We start from the raw sequence: 17,476 nt of genomic DNA, 5'->3' as shown, positions 1-17,476 counted from the left end.
GTTTCCCTGTTGTTCCACACCTCACTCCCCTTCCCAACCCCGGCTGGTGACTCTGCCTTGCCCACTGATGAGCCCCAGTACAGGGCCGGGTCTTGGCCCACAGGGGCACCTGGCTGTTAAAAGTACGGTGGGTGACGTGGCATTGAGCTGGCACCTGCAGGACAGGGAGCCAGGCCCCCCGCGGAGCCAGCACAGCGAGCTAGGCCGAGGCGGGCCTTGCATCTCGGCGCTGCCCTGAGCGCCCGAGCCCCTTCCGTCTGGATTCCAGACCGGGGACAATATGGTGGCTCCGGGGGTCCCGAGGTCCCCCTCGCAGAGTGGGAAGCACCGGATGGGGGCCGGCCAAGTAAAGAGTCTCTCGGGGAGGCTGCCTGAAACCCGAAAGTGGGTCAGTTCCCGGTCGGACGCCGTTCTACCTCCCCCCCTCCTCCGCTCCCGGGCCGCCGCCCGCGGGGAGCACACGCGGCGCCCGGAAATCTGAACCGTGCGTCAACCAGCAGTCGGTGGTCGGGCCGAGCGGGCCCGTCGCCGAGGCCGATCCCGCGCGCCCGCCCCCCGGAGCCGCCTGCAGCCCGCACGGCGGCGGGGGGGGGGGGAGTCGCGCCGCCCGGGGCCCCCCGCCGCCTGGCCCGGCCCGGCCCGGCCCGACGTGGCGCCGCCGCCCCCCGTAATGACACTCGCGGGCGCAGCCAATGGCGGCGTCTCCCGGGCGCCGGGCGCGGCCTCCCGCCGCCAGAGGGCGCCGCACGGGGCCAGCACAGCCGCTGCCGCCGCTGCCGCCGCCGGTCGCGGAGGGAAGCAGCGAGCGAGCGCCCCGGCCCCCGCCGTCGCCGTCGCCTCCGTCGCCGCCGCCGCCCGCTCCCCTGCGCGCCGCTGTGCGCCCGCCGGCCGGCGCGGCCGTCCCCGCAGGTAGGTGGGCGCCGCCCGGCCCCCGCGCGCCCCCGGCCCCTCCGCGCCGCCGCCCCTCCCCCGCCCGGCGTCCGTTAACGGCCGCGCGCGAGCACGAGGCGGCGGCGGGCGCGCGCCGGGCGGGGGCGCCGGGCGGGGGCGCCGGGCCGGGGAGGGGCGGCGGCGCGGAGGGGCCCGGGGCGGCTGAGGTGGGGGCGGGTTACGGCCCCCCGGCGGGGGAAGGTCGGGCCGTGCGTCGCGGACCGGGCCCGGCAGCTCGGGGCTGACTCAGGCGGGCGGGGTCCCCGGGGCCCCGTCCTCTCCCCTCCCCTCCCCCTTCCCTGCCCTCCGGTGGCGGGGAGCCCCCCCTGGCGCGTCTGTGGGAAGCGGGGCGCGGAGGGCCGCAGCTCCCAGCCATCCACGCCTGCATGCGTTCCCGCTGGCACTGCACCTCCTCTTTGCTTACTTAACCCCCCTTCCCTCCCCCCGACCCCCCAGTTTATTTTTTCCATCGTTTGTGTCTGTTTGGTGACCGCGGGTCCCCTAATCCAGTGTCTTGGGTTTGGGGGCGGGAGGGATGCGCGCCGAGTGCGGGGCTCATTTATTTCGGGTTAACCACCCCCCCGCCCCCATTTCTTTTGCGCGGGGCGCCCAGCTAGGACGCGCGGCGGATGGTTTCCGTCTTTATTGGGGACGCGGAGACTGCCGGGTTTTAGGTTTCTTTCCCCACCCTTGAGGAATGGAGACCTGTCAGTTCTCATTAGCGCGAAGGCACGGTCGGGGATGGTCATCGCAGGGGTGTGGTCAAGCCGGGAAGCGCCTGCGGGGGCCCGAGAGTTTGCGCCTGCGCCCAGGTTGGGGAACTCATCAGCGCTCGGGTATTTTTCGCGTCCTCCCCCCCCCCCCCCGCCCCCAGTGCTTAGAGATCAAAGGAGGTACCTGTGCTAGGTACCGAGAGAGCGGGGATCTGCTTACATTAGACCTGCGCCGCCCGGGAAGGGGGCCGCCCGCGGGCCACACGGGACTGTTGAGCGCTTGGTATGTGGCTGGACCCAGCTGAGATGTGCTCCGGCTGAAAAAGACATATCTGATTTTAAACACTAGGTATGGAAAGAGGGGGGGGACAGTAAAAGATCTCATAATTTTTTTGTTTAAATAGTATATGTTAAGATGATAATATTTTGAACCTAATCGGGTCAACCAAAATAAACCGTTAACATTATTTACACCGGTATCTTTTTACTTTTGTTGAACGTGGCAACTTGGAAATTTGAAATTACATTTGTGGCTCGCCTTATATTTCTGTTGGACAGTGCTCCAGTAGAGCATCTGAATGGGGGCAGAGCGGCTGGGAGCCTGTGCCGTCTGCTTATCTTTTCCTGCTTCCCTGATGGCATGTGGCCTCCTGTCCCCTAAGCTCTCAAGGAGCCCCGGCCTCTTCCTTCTGACTCTGAGCTGAACTGTTCTGTTAAGCTGATTGCAAATGAGGATCTTGTCCTCATTTGCAGAATAATACAAGTTACTAGACCAAATTTTCTTTGTTGAAAAATTTTCTCTCTGCTGTGTATTGGAGTCTGGAAATAGTTGTGTTAGGTTAGAATCAGAATCAGATCGTGAATTATTGAGGATGAGTATTACCAGTATTCGTGTGTGGGTTCTGTAAAGAGCATGTTAATTTTCAGGCCCTCTACCACCAGAATGAACTGGAAAGCTCATGCCTTCCCTCGGAGTTACTGTGACTTTTGCTTGGGGGCTCATCCTCTGTCTCATAACAAAGTATCCAGGAGAAGAGTCATTGTTTCAAGAAAGTGGTAGAACATCTGTGATGTTTCTCTGTCTGGGTTTTGTAGTCTCTGAGGGTTACAATGTGGCCAGACATTTTTGTAAGTGTTACAGAGTGAGCTAACTGTTGCAAGCCAGGGTTGACAGTAATGTTACTTTAACTACTTTCTCTTTGTTTGTTTGTTTATGCTCTAACAGGGAGGAGGCTTGAGTCTGAGGATAGAATTTAATCCAGACTGGTAACTAATTTTTCACTAGCAATATAGGAATACTTTTTTAGGAAAACTACAAACACTGTGCCGTATACCCTGCCCGCTTTCTCTTTTCCTGTGTCTGTCTTGTAAGACTGTTTAGTATTCAGTCCTTGTGTCTAAACACATTATGTTATGGGTGGAACATATTTCCAGATGCAGATTTTCCCTGGACTGTTACCTAACTCCGTGCGTCTGCTGTATTCCTGTGGAAACCCTCTGCTCTAAGTTTCTTTAAATGATGTTCCTTGAGCATGTCGCTGTGTGTGTGTGTGTGTGTGTGTGTGTGTGTGTGCATGCGCGCAGAGGTGTGTTTATTCTGTTCCCCTGGAGTGGCTTTAAAATGCCCACCTGTCTGCCGGCGCTGTGTTTGTCTTTCAGAGCGCAGCCCAGGGCTGACTTAGACTACTAGCCCTCCTCCTGGCATCACTGCCTCTTACAGTGCGGAATAGCATGATGGATAAGAATTCTTGCTTGGAGCCAGGCTGTCTGGCTCTGAAATCTAGCTCTCCTACTTCCCTAGCTGTGGTCCCGGACTGCTTGCGTCACTTCTCTATGTAAAAGTTTCCTCATGGTACCTACTTCTTGAGACTGTTACGAGGATTGAGTGATTTAATACCTGCACAGCGCTTAGAAGATGCTTGGCATCCAGTAAGGGTGCTAAGTGTTAGCAATTGTTCTGTGTATACAGTGTGTGGCAATCACGTATCACTTAACCGTGGTGTCTTCTGTTAATGGGAGCTAGTTTCTAAAGTTACCTTGTGAGGCTAAAATGCCACAGATATGAGTACAGTGTCCAGCTACTAGCATTGCACATTGTACCAGACTCCAGTATAATCAGTTTCACCGCACAGGCACTGAGTAAATAGGAATTATAGTGAAGATCCAAGGCACATTTCCACCTTACCTAGAACTTCAGGATGAGTAACAGATTTAAAATCAGCTGATGGGAGGGGCGCCTGGGTGGCTCAGTCGTTAAGCATCTGCCTTTGGCTAAGGTCATGATCCCAGGGGCCTGGGATGGAGCCCCGCATCGGGCTCCCTGCTCGGCGGGAAGTCTACTTCTCCCTCTCCTACTCCCCCTGCTTGTGTTCCCTCTCTCGCTGTCTCTCTCTGTCAAATAAATAAATAAAATCTTTAAAAAAAAATAAAATCAGCTGATGGGAGAAAGATGAGTTGATGAGGAAATTCCAGCTTATAAAATTGTAGATAATTTAATGAAGTTTATATTAGTTGAGTTTCAGAGCTCTCCCATTCCCGTTCCCTTTCATTTAGGGAGAGGTGTGTCTGCCGTACTTCTCCCTTGTTGGCGATGAAGGAAACCCATCATTGAGCTCCTTCAGGGGTCACTTACAGTCTTTCTGTCACTGTCTCTAGATCCCCGCCGTGTTGATTTACTCCCCACCTTGTTCCCCTGAGGGTTGGAGGCGGAGTCCACCACAGCCTGCTCTGCCTGCCTGGTCATTTCCTCCCTGGAACCCTCCATTGTCACGCCTGCCTTTTCATGTTAGGTGTTAACTCTCTCGGGCCTCTGAACTTTGTGTGAAGTGTTCTCTTTATGCTTGGCCACTTTCATTCGTTCTTCCATTCAAATGTGTATTGACCTGGATCCAGATATTGGGAGACAATCCGGACTAAGAAAGACAAGGCAGCTCTGGGAGTAAATAGCGCAACAATTTAGGGGATAAGGGAAGGCCTCTAAAGGTGGTATTTAAGCCAGGACCCCGGGGGAAGAGGGGGAGAGGAACTTGCTCTGTGCAGTTCTGGAAAGTGTGTTTGGGGTGGAGGGACAGGCAAGCACAATGCCCCAGAGACATGGAGCCCTGGACTCATTCTGCAAACCCACAGAAGGCCACTGTGATGGGAGCTGAATGTGTGAGTGCATGAGGGCAGCGGGAAAAGAGGCTGGGAGGATCCTCCTGGATCTGATAGGTCATGGTAGGGACTCTGGATTTTATTCTAAGGGCCTGGGGAAGCCACTGAGGGATTTAAAGCAAAGCAGGGCTGCTGTAACAACTGATTTGTGTGTTTAAAAGAGCATTCCTTTTAGTTTAGTGTGGGAAGTGGAGGGGGGAGGGGACAGTGGAGGAGACTGGGAGCCTAAAGCCCAGGCAGGGAAAGGAGGACGTTGCGACATCTACGTGAGCTGGTGTGATCTGTGATCCAGCCGGGGGTGGCGGGGGAGGCCTGGGAAGTGGTCAGATTTGGGGGGCCCTGCACATACTCTATACAGTGTCACTTGGGGGCTTTGTCGGGGGGTTCATGGAAGTGGGACGGGAGAGAAAGGAGAGGGTGGTGCCAGGGTTCTGGTTTGAGCAAGTGGCGAGAAGGTGGTTTCATTACTGAAAAGGTAAGATTGTGCAGAGGGTTAGGATTGGCAAGAAGGCCTAGGATTGGGACCATTCAAGTCCGAAATGCTGAATAAATATCACACACAGCCCAGAACTTCATATATGTTATGGCCTTACGCATATCAGTGTAGAAGTGGATGGTCATCGGGGCGCCTGGGTGGCTCAGTCGTTAAGCGTCTGCCTTCAGCTCAGGTAACAATCCCGGGGTCCTGGGATCGAGCCCTCCATCCGGCTCCCTGCTCGGCGGGAAGCCTGCTTCTCCCTCTCCCACTCCCCCTGCTTGTGTTCCCTCTCTCGCTGTGTCTCTCTCTGTCAAATAAAATCTTAAAAAAAAAAAGGAGATGGTCATCTTATAAATGCTGCTTGGACAATGTGTAGCTGTTTGGAAGGGAAATATACATATCCCTGCATCACTTCTTACAGTCAATTGGTGGGTCACATTAAAAAAAATTTTTTTTAATGAAACAATAAAAGAGTATTCAGGGAAAACATGAATTATTTTATAATTTCAAACTGGTGAAGGTATATGTGAGTGTGTCCAAATCCAGGCACCATGAAAGAAAATATTGATAAATTCAGCCACTTAGAGATAAAAACTTGTGTCAAAAAGTGTAAGAAACCAGACTGAAAGTAAAAGGATTGACATCAAAGTGGGAAGAACAAAAACAGCACCACAAAAGACTACTTTCCTCTCTATGTAAAGAGCTTTCCTGAATGAGAAAAGCTCAGTATGGAAGGAAAATGGGCAAAAGATGCAACCACACAGTTTATGGGGAAGGAAGTACAAGTGACTCTTAAATATCAAGAGCGGAGCAGCCTCACTAGTGATAGAAGGGCTGAGACAAAACCTCATCACATTGTCACACCACTGTCACCCGTTTCTCACCTCCTGGTTGGCAGGAGTGAAACACTGGATGATTGATCGGTGAAGTGGCAAAATCGGGGCCCTCGTGCGTGGTTAGTTGGCAGGAGCGGATAACCAAACGCATACACCCTTTAGCCTACGGAACTTGTCAAAAATACACATGGGATGTCCTGGGTATCTGGTGAACTTTAGAGACTGGAAACAACCCAGATGTGCATAAGAAGTTACGGTACAACTGTATCACGGAACACGGGTTAAGGCGGCTTTTCCTGCGCCCTGATAAGGTGACCTTTGAGGTTAGTTACGGAGAGACAAAAGCAAGTGCAGAACACATCAGGAGCCCCAGTTTGTATAAAAAATAACAGACGCACAGGGTATGTTGAACTTTTTATTTTGGAATAATTAGAAACTCACAGGAAATTGCAAAAGTGGTATCTAGAGGCCCATGAACCCTTCATCCACTTCCCCCAGTGGTGCCATCTTACGTAATCGTAGTGGAGTATCAAAGCCAGGAAACTGAGATTAGAGAATACTGTGAACCAGAGTACAGGCTCTTACTGGTTTTTACGTGCCCTTGTGTGTGTGTGTGTCTGTCGGCCTGTCTCTGCAATTTCATCCTATGCGTAGATTCACAGAACCACCGCCAGAGTCAGATACTCTCTTGTTTCACAGAACTTCTTTGTCAGGACACAGAAGAGACCCTAATGGTGGGTGATTGCCCTCAGGAAGGGCATATGGGTGGCCGAGTGACAGGAGAGGAGACATTCCTTTTCAGTGTCCTAGTATTAAAAATCGTACTTTTTCAACAGTTTGTGATGCCTCTGAGACCTTTAGTGGAACTACAGACAGGCAGAGGGCCTCGAGCCCTGAGTGGTGCAGGAGGTCCAGGGAAGGGGGGATTGGTGACTGGGGGAGAGAAGGGGCCCCAGCGAAGCCGCAGGGCTCTCCTGTCTGGAGGCTAGCTGGAGTTGAAGCCCCAGTCTCAAGGAGGGAGTTATATACACCTGTCATGTGCTGCTCAGTTTGAACAAGAAAAGTGGCTGTTGGATTAACTTTATCAGATCCTTCCTCATTTTAAAATTGGAGGCCAGATTTTAACTGGATCCAAAAATAAGATGATGGATAAAGCATTTATCTTTTCTTTCTTTCGAAATGGGAGGGGGGCGTATTTCTCAGGTGAAACTCAGCTGTGATGGAAGAAAATCAGGACAGAGATTGCCAGGGGTCGGGGTGGGGCAGGGATTGGCTGGGGAGGAGGCCTGCGGGACCTTCCTAGAGTGACAGTAATGGTGTTTAGCCAAGATGGGGGGCTGGGGCTGGGTTACATGACTGTCTCCTTTGTCAAAAGTTGCCTTGAAATTTGTGCGTTTTACAAGGGAAAAAAGTTTCTGCATTTTACCTTAAAAAAACTGTGAACAAATAATTGAAATCTAGAGCAATGCTATGCATGCTGACGTGCTAACTGATGAATTATAATTGATGTCTGCCACTTAACTTTGCAGTTTATCAAAATAATAAGGTGGATTGATGGTTGGACAGAGGGATGGGTGGATGGACAAAGATGGGCAGATGTGATAAATGGCAAAATATTAATTATAGAACATAGGTATGTGATGTTCATTGAGAAAGATTTTTAACTTTACTGTGTGTACAGTTTTTCATGATGCAATTTTGGGGGAAGAAATCTACAAGAACATGAAATTCCCTATCCTACTATTTTTGACTATCATTTGGTACTACGTTCCCAAATCTTTAACCACGTAAAGGAGGCCTGTGTTTCATGCTATTAAAAGAGCCTCTGTCTTATTTCTGCTTAATCACCTACTTGAGTTGTCAGCTCTTTACCACCTGCCCTTTGTCCTTAAGAGGTCGAGGTTCAGGGTTTTCTGGCACTTTCTGGGGAAACAGCTCAAGGCTATTAACTCAGTGGATTATCATGATTCCCGAGTCCCTTCTTAGCTAACAGGGACCTCAGCCTAATTCTCCACCTTCCCTGTACAGAGGTTGGGGGAATGGTGTCCTGTTTATTGAAGATGGGGAAGAGTTCTTGCTTTGGGTGGCCTTTTCTTTTGTCACTGACTTTCAGGCCTGACTGCTGTGAAACACCCCCCCCCCCAACCGAGTGCTATTCTGGGTGCTTTTGAGTGGTAAGCTCTTGCTCTAAATTGGCCCCACTTTATTATTTTTTATTTTAATTTTTAAAGATTTTATTTATTTGAGAGAGAAAGCACAGAGGCAAAGGGAGAGGGACAAGCAGGCTCCCTGCTGAGTGTGGAGCTTGATGGGGGGCTTGATCCCAGGACTCTGAGATCGTGACCTGAACTGAAGGCAGACACTTAACTGACTGAGCCACCCAGGCCTCCCAGAATTGGCCCCACTTTAAATAAAAGAGAAAAAGGCTTGGTGGTCCCTTAAGTCATCTTTCCAAGGAAGGGTTCAGAGGCTACATAGACTTTTAAAAAATACTTTACGGGGTGCCTGGGTGGCTCAGATGGTGGAAGCGTAGAAGGCATGACATATACCTCCCATTGCCAGTAGGGACAGGTGTCCATATTTTTGGCAGTCTTGTTTCATTTCCACCCGCTCATCCCCCTTTAAGGTAGATTACCTGAGAAACAAACTCCAGAAATAATACCATTTTCCTTTTGTGTCAAAGGCTTTGGAAACGTTTTATTTTGGGAAAGTTTCAAATATTGACAGAGTAGAAAGAATCCATGTGTTTGTCACTGGTTGGCCACATTTTGCTGTTTCGTCGCCACCCCACTTTTTTTTTTTGGTTGCTGGAATATTTGATTTGATTTTTTTAAAGATTTTATTTATTTATTTATTTGACAGAGAGAGAGATACAGCGAGAGAGGGAACAAAAGCAGGGGGGAGTGGGAGAGGGAGAAGCAGGCTCCCCACGGAGCAGGAAGCCCGATGCGGGGCTCGATCCCAGGACTCTGGGATCATGACCTGAGCCGAAGGCAGTCGCTTAACCAACTGAGCCACTCAGGCGCCCCGATTTGATTTTTTTTTTTTTTTTTTAAAGTAGACTCCACGCCCAGTGTGGGGCTTGAACTCACAACCCTGAGATCAGGACCTGGGCTGAGATCAAGAGTCAGATGCTTAACTGACTGAGCCGCCCACATGCCCCGCTGGAATATTTTAAAGCCAATCCCAGATAGATCTTTCACATATGAAGACTTCAGTAAGGTAACCGCTTAAGCAGAAGACAAAAATATTTATAGAACTGACAGTATTTAAAAGAGGAAAAAAGATCACCAGTTACCCACCTTTGGGGCATTCCAATGCTTGTCCCCACCCCTACACTTTGAAACAGGTAGATTTAAAAATAAAACTGCCGATGTCAAGCAATAATGAAACTAAAACATTTCAGCTAGGAAGCCCGGGTGCAAGTGCCCCGTCCATCACGTGGGTTCAAGCGGGCCTTTTGTGTGAGACCATGTCCTCTTCGGCTTAGATCCCAGTACTCATCGCAGGATAACCGTGCCCCCTCCTCACGCCTGCCAGGGTACCTTTAACAAAGCCTGGAGGTATTTTTGGTTATCACACTGGGGGGAGGGGCGCTACCAGCATCTAGTGGGTAGAGGCCAGGGACGCTGCTACCATCCTACCGAGCACAGGGAGGTCCCCATAATAAAGGACTGTCTGGCCCAAACTGCTGAGGTCGAGAAACCCTAGTTCAGGACCCTGGGAGATGGTGTTTTATCACAGGTCTCTTCCCTGTGGTTCTACTTTAACTTGCCGGGAATTGCTTAATGAACAGTGATGGGGGGGGGGCAGACACCAATAGCTTTGACTGGTGTTGACATTTGCCAGTGTTAAGTTGAAGGTAAACCCTTACTTTTGAGAAAATTCCAACTGAATGACTTCATTCAGATTTTTTATTCTATCAGTTGTATCAACAAGGATTATTTCAGAAGTTTGTGTAACAAAATATGTATAAGGTTTCCACTCTGCTTACCAGGAAGTCAGACTCCCTCTGAGGCAAGCGGATGTGAAACCTTTTCACTTCTGGAGAGCTTCCAGAAGCAAAACAAGGCCAGGACTGTTTTAGTGGCAGCTTAGGCGTGCATGTAGATAGGAAGGGAAGAAGCAAAACCTGGAGCTGAAGGGGTGGGGTGAGAAGAGGGGTGGAGGAAAATGACTTTTTCATGGAGATTCTCTAGGAGGAGCATACAAAATCAGCATGGCTGTTGAGCCTTAAAGGAGAGTGAGAACCTGATGCTTCTGTGTGCTGCGCAACAGGGACCGTGCGGCTAAGCCAGGGTTCTCGGCGTCGGGGATCCCAGAGTCAAGTCAGCAGAGAGGGATGTGGCCACAAGTAATTGCGTGGCAGGATCGCAAATTACAGGTTTTATAATCGGGGTCCAGGAGCCCCGTGCCTTATGTAACTCTGTGCCTCGTTTCTTTTCAGATCGATCATTTAGAAAGTGGATGTGTGGGGTAACATGTCCAGTGTGTCCGAGGAGAGAAGAAAAAGGCAGCAGAACATTAAGGAAGGACTGCAGTTTATACAGTAAGGGCCTGACTCGTACCTGCATTCATGTCACATAGTATAGCTGACCCTTGAGCAACACGGAGGGGGGGGAACGCAGACCCCCCCCAATTTAAAGTCCACATGTAACTTTTGACTCCCAAAAATGTAACTACTAATAGCCTACTGTTGACCGGAAGCCTGACCAATAGCCTAAACAGTCCATGAACGCGTTAAGTTATATGTATTATTTACTGTATAAAGATAAAGTAAGCTGGAGAAAAAAGTGGTAAGAAAGTCATAAGGAAAAGAAAATACATTTACGGTACTGTATTATATTTATTGAAAAAGATAAAGTTGTAAGTGGATCTGCTCAGTTCAAGCCTGTGTTGTTCAAGAGGTCAACTGTACTTTTTTATATTGGATTAAGAAATCTTAAGTCCAATTTGTAAGTCCTCTTAATTCAGGTCCGAAGTTTGATACTTTTATTTAGCAATAGTTTTTGGTCTTGTACTTTTGATTTCTTGTGCGCTCTGAAGTGTACCTTACTGTCACTGATTTTTAGAGCTAAAAGCCTTTAGTGTCTCTGAAAGTGTTAGACCGAGAGGAATTGGAACCTAATCACATCAGAACACTTCTGATGACTGAAAAGTGACTGAGAATGAACTTGCACGCAGGGCTTTTGTAATCAAACATTTCTGTTGAGAAGCTTGGACTCTAACTAGCCTTCTCGAGCATGGCGGGGACGATACAGCCCAGAGCTTGGGCAGACTAGTCCAGGCCCAAGGGCCTCTGCTCTTCCCGGGAAGGAGACCAACTTCTCTGTACTACAGAATCCCAAAGTATTAGTGGTTCTATGCTATTTTACAACTTTCTTGGTATTTGAGGAATTACGCCTTCTTTTAGTAGAAGTAGGTTGGAGAAGAAAAGTGTTATACTTACTCAAGAGAATATAAGGGAAGAGTTACAGGTTCTTTTTCCCATGCCTACAGTTAGATATGAGTAATGGTAGTAAAGAGAGGTAGGTCTTTCAGACGTGCTTTGGACCCGTGGCAAGCTAACAGAAGCTCAGTTTTACAATGACTTCTGGATGAACCAATCCTGGCGAGAGCCTGATAATTACAATTACTTGGTTTCTTCTCTTTAGGTCACCACTGTCGTACCCAGGAACACAGGAACAGTATGAGGTAATGACGGGGAACACCTGTGCCTGAAAGCTCTGCAAGTAGCCTGAGAACTACCATGTCTAGTGGGGGTTGCCCGACGATGGCTTTGTGGGCCGAATGTGGCCCTTTGTTGCTATAAATAAAGTTTTATTGGAACACAGCCACACCTATCTGTGGCTGCTTGCATGACATATGGTAGCTGAGACAGAGACCATATGGCCCACAGAGCCTGAAATATTTTCTCTCTGGGCACTTAGAGAAAGAGTTTGCCAATCTCATACACATATAGGACAACATTATTGTCGGCACACGTGGACAGTTGTCCTGTATTGTCTTTCCTCCATGAGTGTAGTTTGCACTAATTTTTCCTCTGAAACCTTTGAAAATTACTGTTAGCCTACCTCTTATTTCGTTGAAAACAAGTGAGACAGATTATGTTTCAAAGGAGAGTTCACACACTCTCTTATGTAGGAGAAGAGATGATCTAACAGTCAGGGTGCCTGGATCCTAAGAGGGAACAGTTAGAGATAAAACTAGTGAGAAACGCAGTGAAAGCCCGGTTCCCTGGGTCTTAGACTAAAGGCCTTCATCGGTACAGACTGTTAGTTCACCTGTGGCTTCTTGTCTCTGTGGGTTTGGATCCTTCTAAGAAGTCCTTCTTTCTCTCTGCCTCTCTGTCTCCCCCTTCTCTGTTTCCTTTCTGTCTTCTTCCTTCTCCCTCCGCTCCATCTCTCCAAACAGATGTAGAATCAGAGAGTATTATGGCTAGAAAGCACCTGGAACAACTGTTCGTTTTACAATTCATTTTATAGTCCTGACATGTGGAACCGGGTTCCCGAGGGGTTAAGTGTTGGGTCACACGTCACCTCCCTTGTTAAAGGTTGATCTGTTCAGTGTTCTTTACTACTTTTGTCTGCTTAGACATGAATTTCATAAAATGAGACTGAAGACTTGAATATCTGTTTTTGTACTATTTATCTGATCTTGACTTTTACAACGTTAAAGCAATGATAGAAATCATGAAGGAACTTTTACATGTACCGAAACTTCAGAACTTTTATAGGTACCGAAAGAATACATATACTATGCTTCCTTGGTGAGAAAAGGGTTTAACATCCCCACTCCCAAATCAGTAGCTGACTTGAGCAAACATTTACAAAAGAGGAAATACAATGGTCCATAAAAATGTGGGACATTATTTGCAACTGGTGAATCACTAAATTCTACCTCTGAAACAAACAAACAAAAAGGATAGAAACAACAACAGCAAAATGTGGGAAATTGTTGGTAATCAGACATGCAGATAAAAAAGGGGACAGTTTTTCACCTAGAAATTAGTAGGGGTTTTATGTGTACACGTACACAGGTGCACACATACTACCCGGTATTGGTGGGGGTGCCGTGAAGGAAACAACTAGATGTGTTCCTCGTTATTGCCCCTTTGGAAGGCAGTTTAGAAATACTAGTCAGAAGTCTTATGATGCTCAATCTTTGTGACCTAGAGTTTCTCCTTGTAGGAATGCCTCACAGGCACAGAGTTGGGGATGTGAACAAATATTTTGCTGCATTTCTCTTCATGAGAAATTGAATTTTCTCTTTAAAAAGCGAGCAAGATAAAGCCCTTGCTGAGATGGCGGCGGCATGGTCTCGGTTCCCAGTTTCTTAGAGCTGTGTTTATTGCTACGTCACATAGAAGACTCGGGAAGTTTTCCGTACACAAATTAAAATTTCCTCATACCCTGACTTGTTCCGTAAAGGGCTTCAAGTGGTAACTTTCTTTCTTTAAGGTATATTTACGTGCTCTTGTGAGAAATCTTTTTAATGAAGGCAATGATGTTTATCGGGAACGTGATTGGAACAACTCGATAAGCCAGTACACGGAAGCTTTGAATATCGCTGGTTATGCAAAGTCTGAAGAAATTGTCATCCCTAAAGAAATAATTGAAAAGCTGCATATAAATCGTATTGCTTGCTATTCTAATATGGTGAGTTGTGATTATTTTATTTTATGTTATTTTTTAAAGATTTTATTTATTTGACAGAGACACAGCGAGAGAGGGAACACAAGCAGGGGGAGTGGGAGAGGGAGAAGCAGGCTTCCTGCGGAGCAGGGAGCCCGATGCGGGACTCGATCCCAGGACCCTGGGACCATGACCTGAGCCGAAGGCAGACGCTTAACCAACTGAGCCACCCAGGTGCCCGAGTTGTGATTTTTTAAAGGTGTTTCTAGAGAGAAAAAAACATTTTCAATAACATAGTACATTAAAAATCAGCTTTCTAATTTCCGTTTTACTTTTTTTTTTTTAATAAATATTTTATTTACTTGACAGAGAAACAGCGAGAGAGGGAACACAGCAGGGGGAGTGGGAGAGGGAGAAGCAGGCTTCCTGCGGAGCAGGGAGCCCGATGCGGGGCCTGAGGCTTTGAAAAATCAGCTTTGGATAAATGTTTTGGGATTTTAGAAATAATTTGTTTCTTGGATGGTCCTTAGAGTTGCCATGTGAGTCTGGCTTCTGGGCTGTGTCTGCTTATAAGAGAAATAAGTGCAGGAAGACCCAGGTGTTCACAGATTTGTTTTCTGTAGTGGATTCTTCATCGGCTAGCTGTTTGGGAGTTATATTTCCAGTTGACATTTTTTTTTTTTAAGATTATTTATCTGAGAGAGAGAATGCGTGTGTGTGCACGCACAGGGCGGGGGAGCAGAGGGAGAGGGAGAGAGAATCTCCAGCAGACTCCCTGGTGAGCTTGGAGCCTGACGTTTGGCTGGATCTCATGACTGAGATATGACCTGAGCCAAAACCAAGAGCCCGATGCCTAACTAAACTGAGCCACCCAGGTGCCTCTCCAGTTGACATTTTAATGAGTTTCAACAAAGGGTAACTAGTGGAGAGAGTAGGACAAGGGGAACGATTCCTGGGGCATCAGCCGAGTCTGAAAAGTTTTATTTCTTGAAGATCTGGGGCCTTTATGGCCAGTTGTTAACGTTTATCTGATCTGGGTGATGGGTACATGGGGATTGATATTCTATGTACTTTTGTGGATTTGAAATTTCATAATGAAGATAATTAAAAAAAAATTTTTTTTTGAGGGTGATTTTTAGAAAAATACCGCAAACGTAAGAGTTTAAAAGGGGGTGGGGGTAGTAGTCCGGGATCTTCATTTGTTTGCATTTGCAAGAAGGCATCAGTGCAAGAAGTGAATTGTGGCTAACTTTATTTGGCTTTACATCTCAGGGTTTCCACGATAAAGTTTTAGAAGAGTGTGATGCTGTCCTCAGTCTAAATGCCAGTAACTGCAAAGCTCTGTATCGGAAATCGAAGGCTCTCAGTGATTTAGGAAGATACAGAGAGGCTTATGACTCTGTAGCGAAGTGCTCCTTGGCCGTGCCTCAGGTATGGACCTCATACGTCAGTTTGTTGACTTCCATCATAACCATTTCCTTGCTTCCGGGTGGAGAAATGGCATGGAAAGAGTTAACATTTTCCAGCCAGCTGTCTGCATGCTTGAGTTGGAAGTGATCCTAAAGCGAGTGTCTGGACAGAAGAGGAGTTAGAGCTGTTTTGCCTATTTGTCTTCACAGTTAGTAAATACAAGCCTCCATTAATCACCTTTTCGTTGTTCTTTCCTCCCCACCTCCCCCCCCCCCAGGATGAACATGTAGTAAAACTGACTCAAGAATTAGCGCAGAAATTGGGATTTAAAATTAGAAAAGCATATGTCAGGGCCGAGGTAAGCCGGAGTTCTCTGCAGGAGGTATTTTCATTTTGTTTTGTTACCTGGAGTCAGTTCTATTTTTAACTTAATTTTTTAAAATTAGCATCTTTCTTTTCTTTCAGCTCTCATTAAAATCAGTTCCTGGGGATGGGGCTACCAAGGTAAAGTGATTACTTCTGTAAGACTCATAGCTTTTTGTTAAAAAAAAAAACAGATAGAAGCATTGGCAGTTCTGCTTTTAATGTTTTTGGTTTGCGTCTATTTTTGAGAGCTTTTTGTTCCTCAGACACATAATTGGCCAGAGCTTCCTGTCCTATAAAAAGAAACAAACAACTCAAGTAATATCTTTTACCCAGCATTTCCTGAAGTCCATTGGAGCATTTTCCAGGATGTTCGTAGATGTTAGGTTTTATTAGAAAAAGTGGCTCAGGGCCACATACTGATTTTGGGAGTCATTGGGTTAAACACAATTAACGAGTTGTTTTTTAAAGGTAAGTCTTGGAGCTGTTAGGATGCCATTGTGAGTTGGGGAGTGAGTAGCAGCTAGACTAGTCCCTCTGGAACGGGGATGCTCCTGAGTATCCGTTGAGAAATAGTGTCCACAAGAAGCCAGTGGTGGTGCTGATTGACTAGCCCTGCTTAGCTACGTGGCACCGAATATTCCGTTTGTTTCTTGGATCTTAACTGGAAGGAAGTCAGCTTTCTGTGAGAACTTGGCATTGCTCTCTTAGAGTGAGATATGACAGATGGCTTGTAGCGTCGAATCCTGACAATACTATGATCCGTTATTTGGTTTAATTTCTAGGCTTTGAACTGTTCTGTGGAAGATATCGAGCCAGGTATGTTTTCACCTGTCCTCTTCATCTAGAAAGTACCAGCTTTAGATATTGTATGTCTCGTAGTGTCGTCAGATAAGATTACCGTGTGATTGTTAGTATTAAAGCAAGAATAATTTCGAAAACTACCTTGGTGCTTCTGGATGTGCCCGCAAGGGATTGATAATACTGGATGTCGGTAGGTGGTCATTGAATACCTCCTGTGGCCCAGCCAGCATCTCACAGCTCTGGCCAGAAAGGGGCCCAGGCACTGTGAGAAAGATGGATACGTTTTCACAAGTGAATACGTCTATTCCTGGGTAAAACAAATGACTTTTAAAATTATTTTTACCCTTTCATTTGAATTGCTTTTACTATTGTCTTTCCATTTATTTTTATAATCGCTTCCCTATTTTCACCTAGCTCTTCATTTTCTCTGTTACTGGCTCTTCATGCTTGTCTTCTGTGAGTACACTGAGGATGAGTGAGTACGTTTCTATCCGTGTTACAGATTTATTAACTCCGAGGCAGGAAGCCGTTCCCGTTGTCTCTGTGCCTACATCCAGCTTCTCTCACCAAGTTGGAAGTGAGCTGGTCTCCGGTCCCATTATGCCCTTAACTTCTATTTTGCCACTGCAAGTGGAAGAGAGCTCTCTGCCATCAACAGTGTTGGCAAATGGAGGGAAGACCCCCTTCACTATGCCGGAAGCATTTTTGGATGATGGAGATATGGTCCTTGGAGATGAAATAGATGACCTTCTTGATTCGGCCCCTGAAGCCAATGAAACTGTTATGGTAAATTTCAGCGTTACTCCTCTCTTTTGAAGCCAGGCTTAATTTTTATTTGTCTCTTATTATTTTTATAGAGAGAGCGTGAGCTGGGTTGGGTGGGGGAAGGGCAGAGGGAGAGGGAGAGAGACTCTTAAGCAGGCTCCATGCTCAGCGCCAATGCAGGGCTCAGTCCCGCAACCCTGAGATCGTGACCTGAGCCAAAATCAGGAGTTGGATGCTTAACTAACTGAGCCAGGTGCCCCAGGTTTAATTAAAAAAAAAAAATTGCCATGTAACTGTATTTTCAGCATTACTTACAGGTAATGCTGAGGCTAAACTTTAGGTCTCTTACCTTAAAAATTACTTTTGTCCTTCTCTGGTGGTACCAGGCTC

At 47.5% G+C, this 17,476-nt stretch overlaps 1 protein-coding gene across 2 annotated transcripts in view; it reads left to right on the top strand.

Moving 5' to 3' along the window:
• The first annotated feature begins 806 nt into the window (after positions 1-806).
• ZC3H7A (zinc finger CCCH-type containing 7A) overlaps positions 807-17,476 on the top strand; it is a 33,725-nt gene continuing 17,055 nt past the window's right edge. Inside the window, exons 1-9 of one of the 2 annotated variants that reach the window (XM_088017373.1) lie at positions 807-909; positions 10,558-10,659; positions 11,765-11,804; positions 13,571-13,768; positions 15,017-15,175; positions 15,432-15,512; positions 15,620-15,658; positions 16,303-16,336; positions 16,824-17,107. In XM_088017373.1, the coding sequence (XP_087873499.1) occupies positions 10,592-10,659; positions 11,765-11,804; positions 13,571-13,768; positions 15,017-15,175; positions 15,432-15,512; positions 15,620-15,658; positions 16,303-16,336; positions 16,824-17,107 (903 nt within the window). In that variant the 5' untranslated portion in view covers positions 807-909; positions 10,558-10,591. Of the gene's footprint in view, positions 910-1,874; positions 1,993-10,557; positions 10,660-11,764; positions 11,805-13,570; positions 13,769-15,016; positions 15,176-15,431; positions 15,513-15,619; positions 15,659-16,302; positions 16,337-16,823; positions 17,108-17,476 lie in introns of those variants that run through there. The other variant, XM_028117467.2, reaches the window with a different exon arrangement.

Source organism: Eumetopias jubatus, unplaced genomic scaffold (genome assembly GCF_037043125.1).
Source record: "Eumetopias jubatus isolate StellerSeaLion01/CBP00866 unplaced genomic scaffold, mEumJub1_p1.0 scaffold_12, whole genome shotgun sequence".
NCBI classification, from domain to species: domain Eukaryota; kingdom Metazoa; phylum Chordata; class Mammalia; order Carnivora; family Otariidae; genus Eumetopias; species Eumetopias jubatus.
The sequence above is the reverse complement of the archived record's forward strand: the minus strand, read 5'-3'. Positions and strand labels throughout refer to the sequence as shown.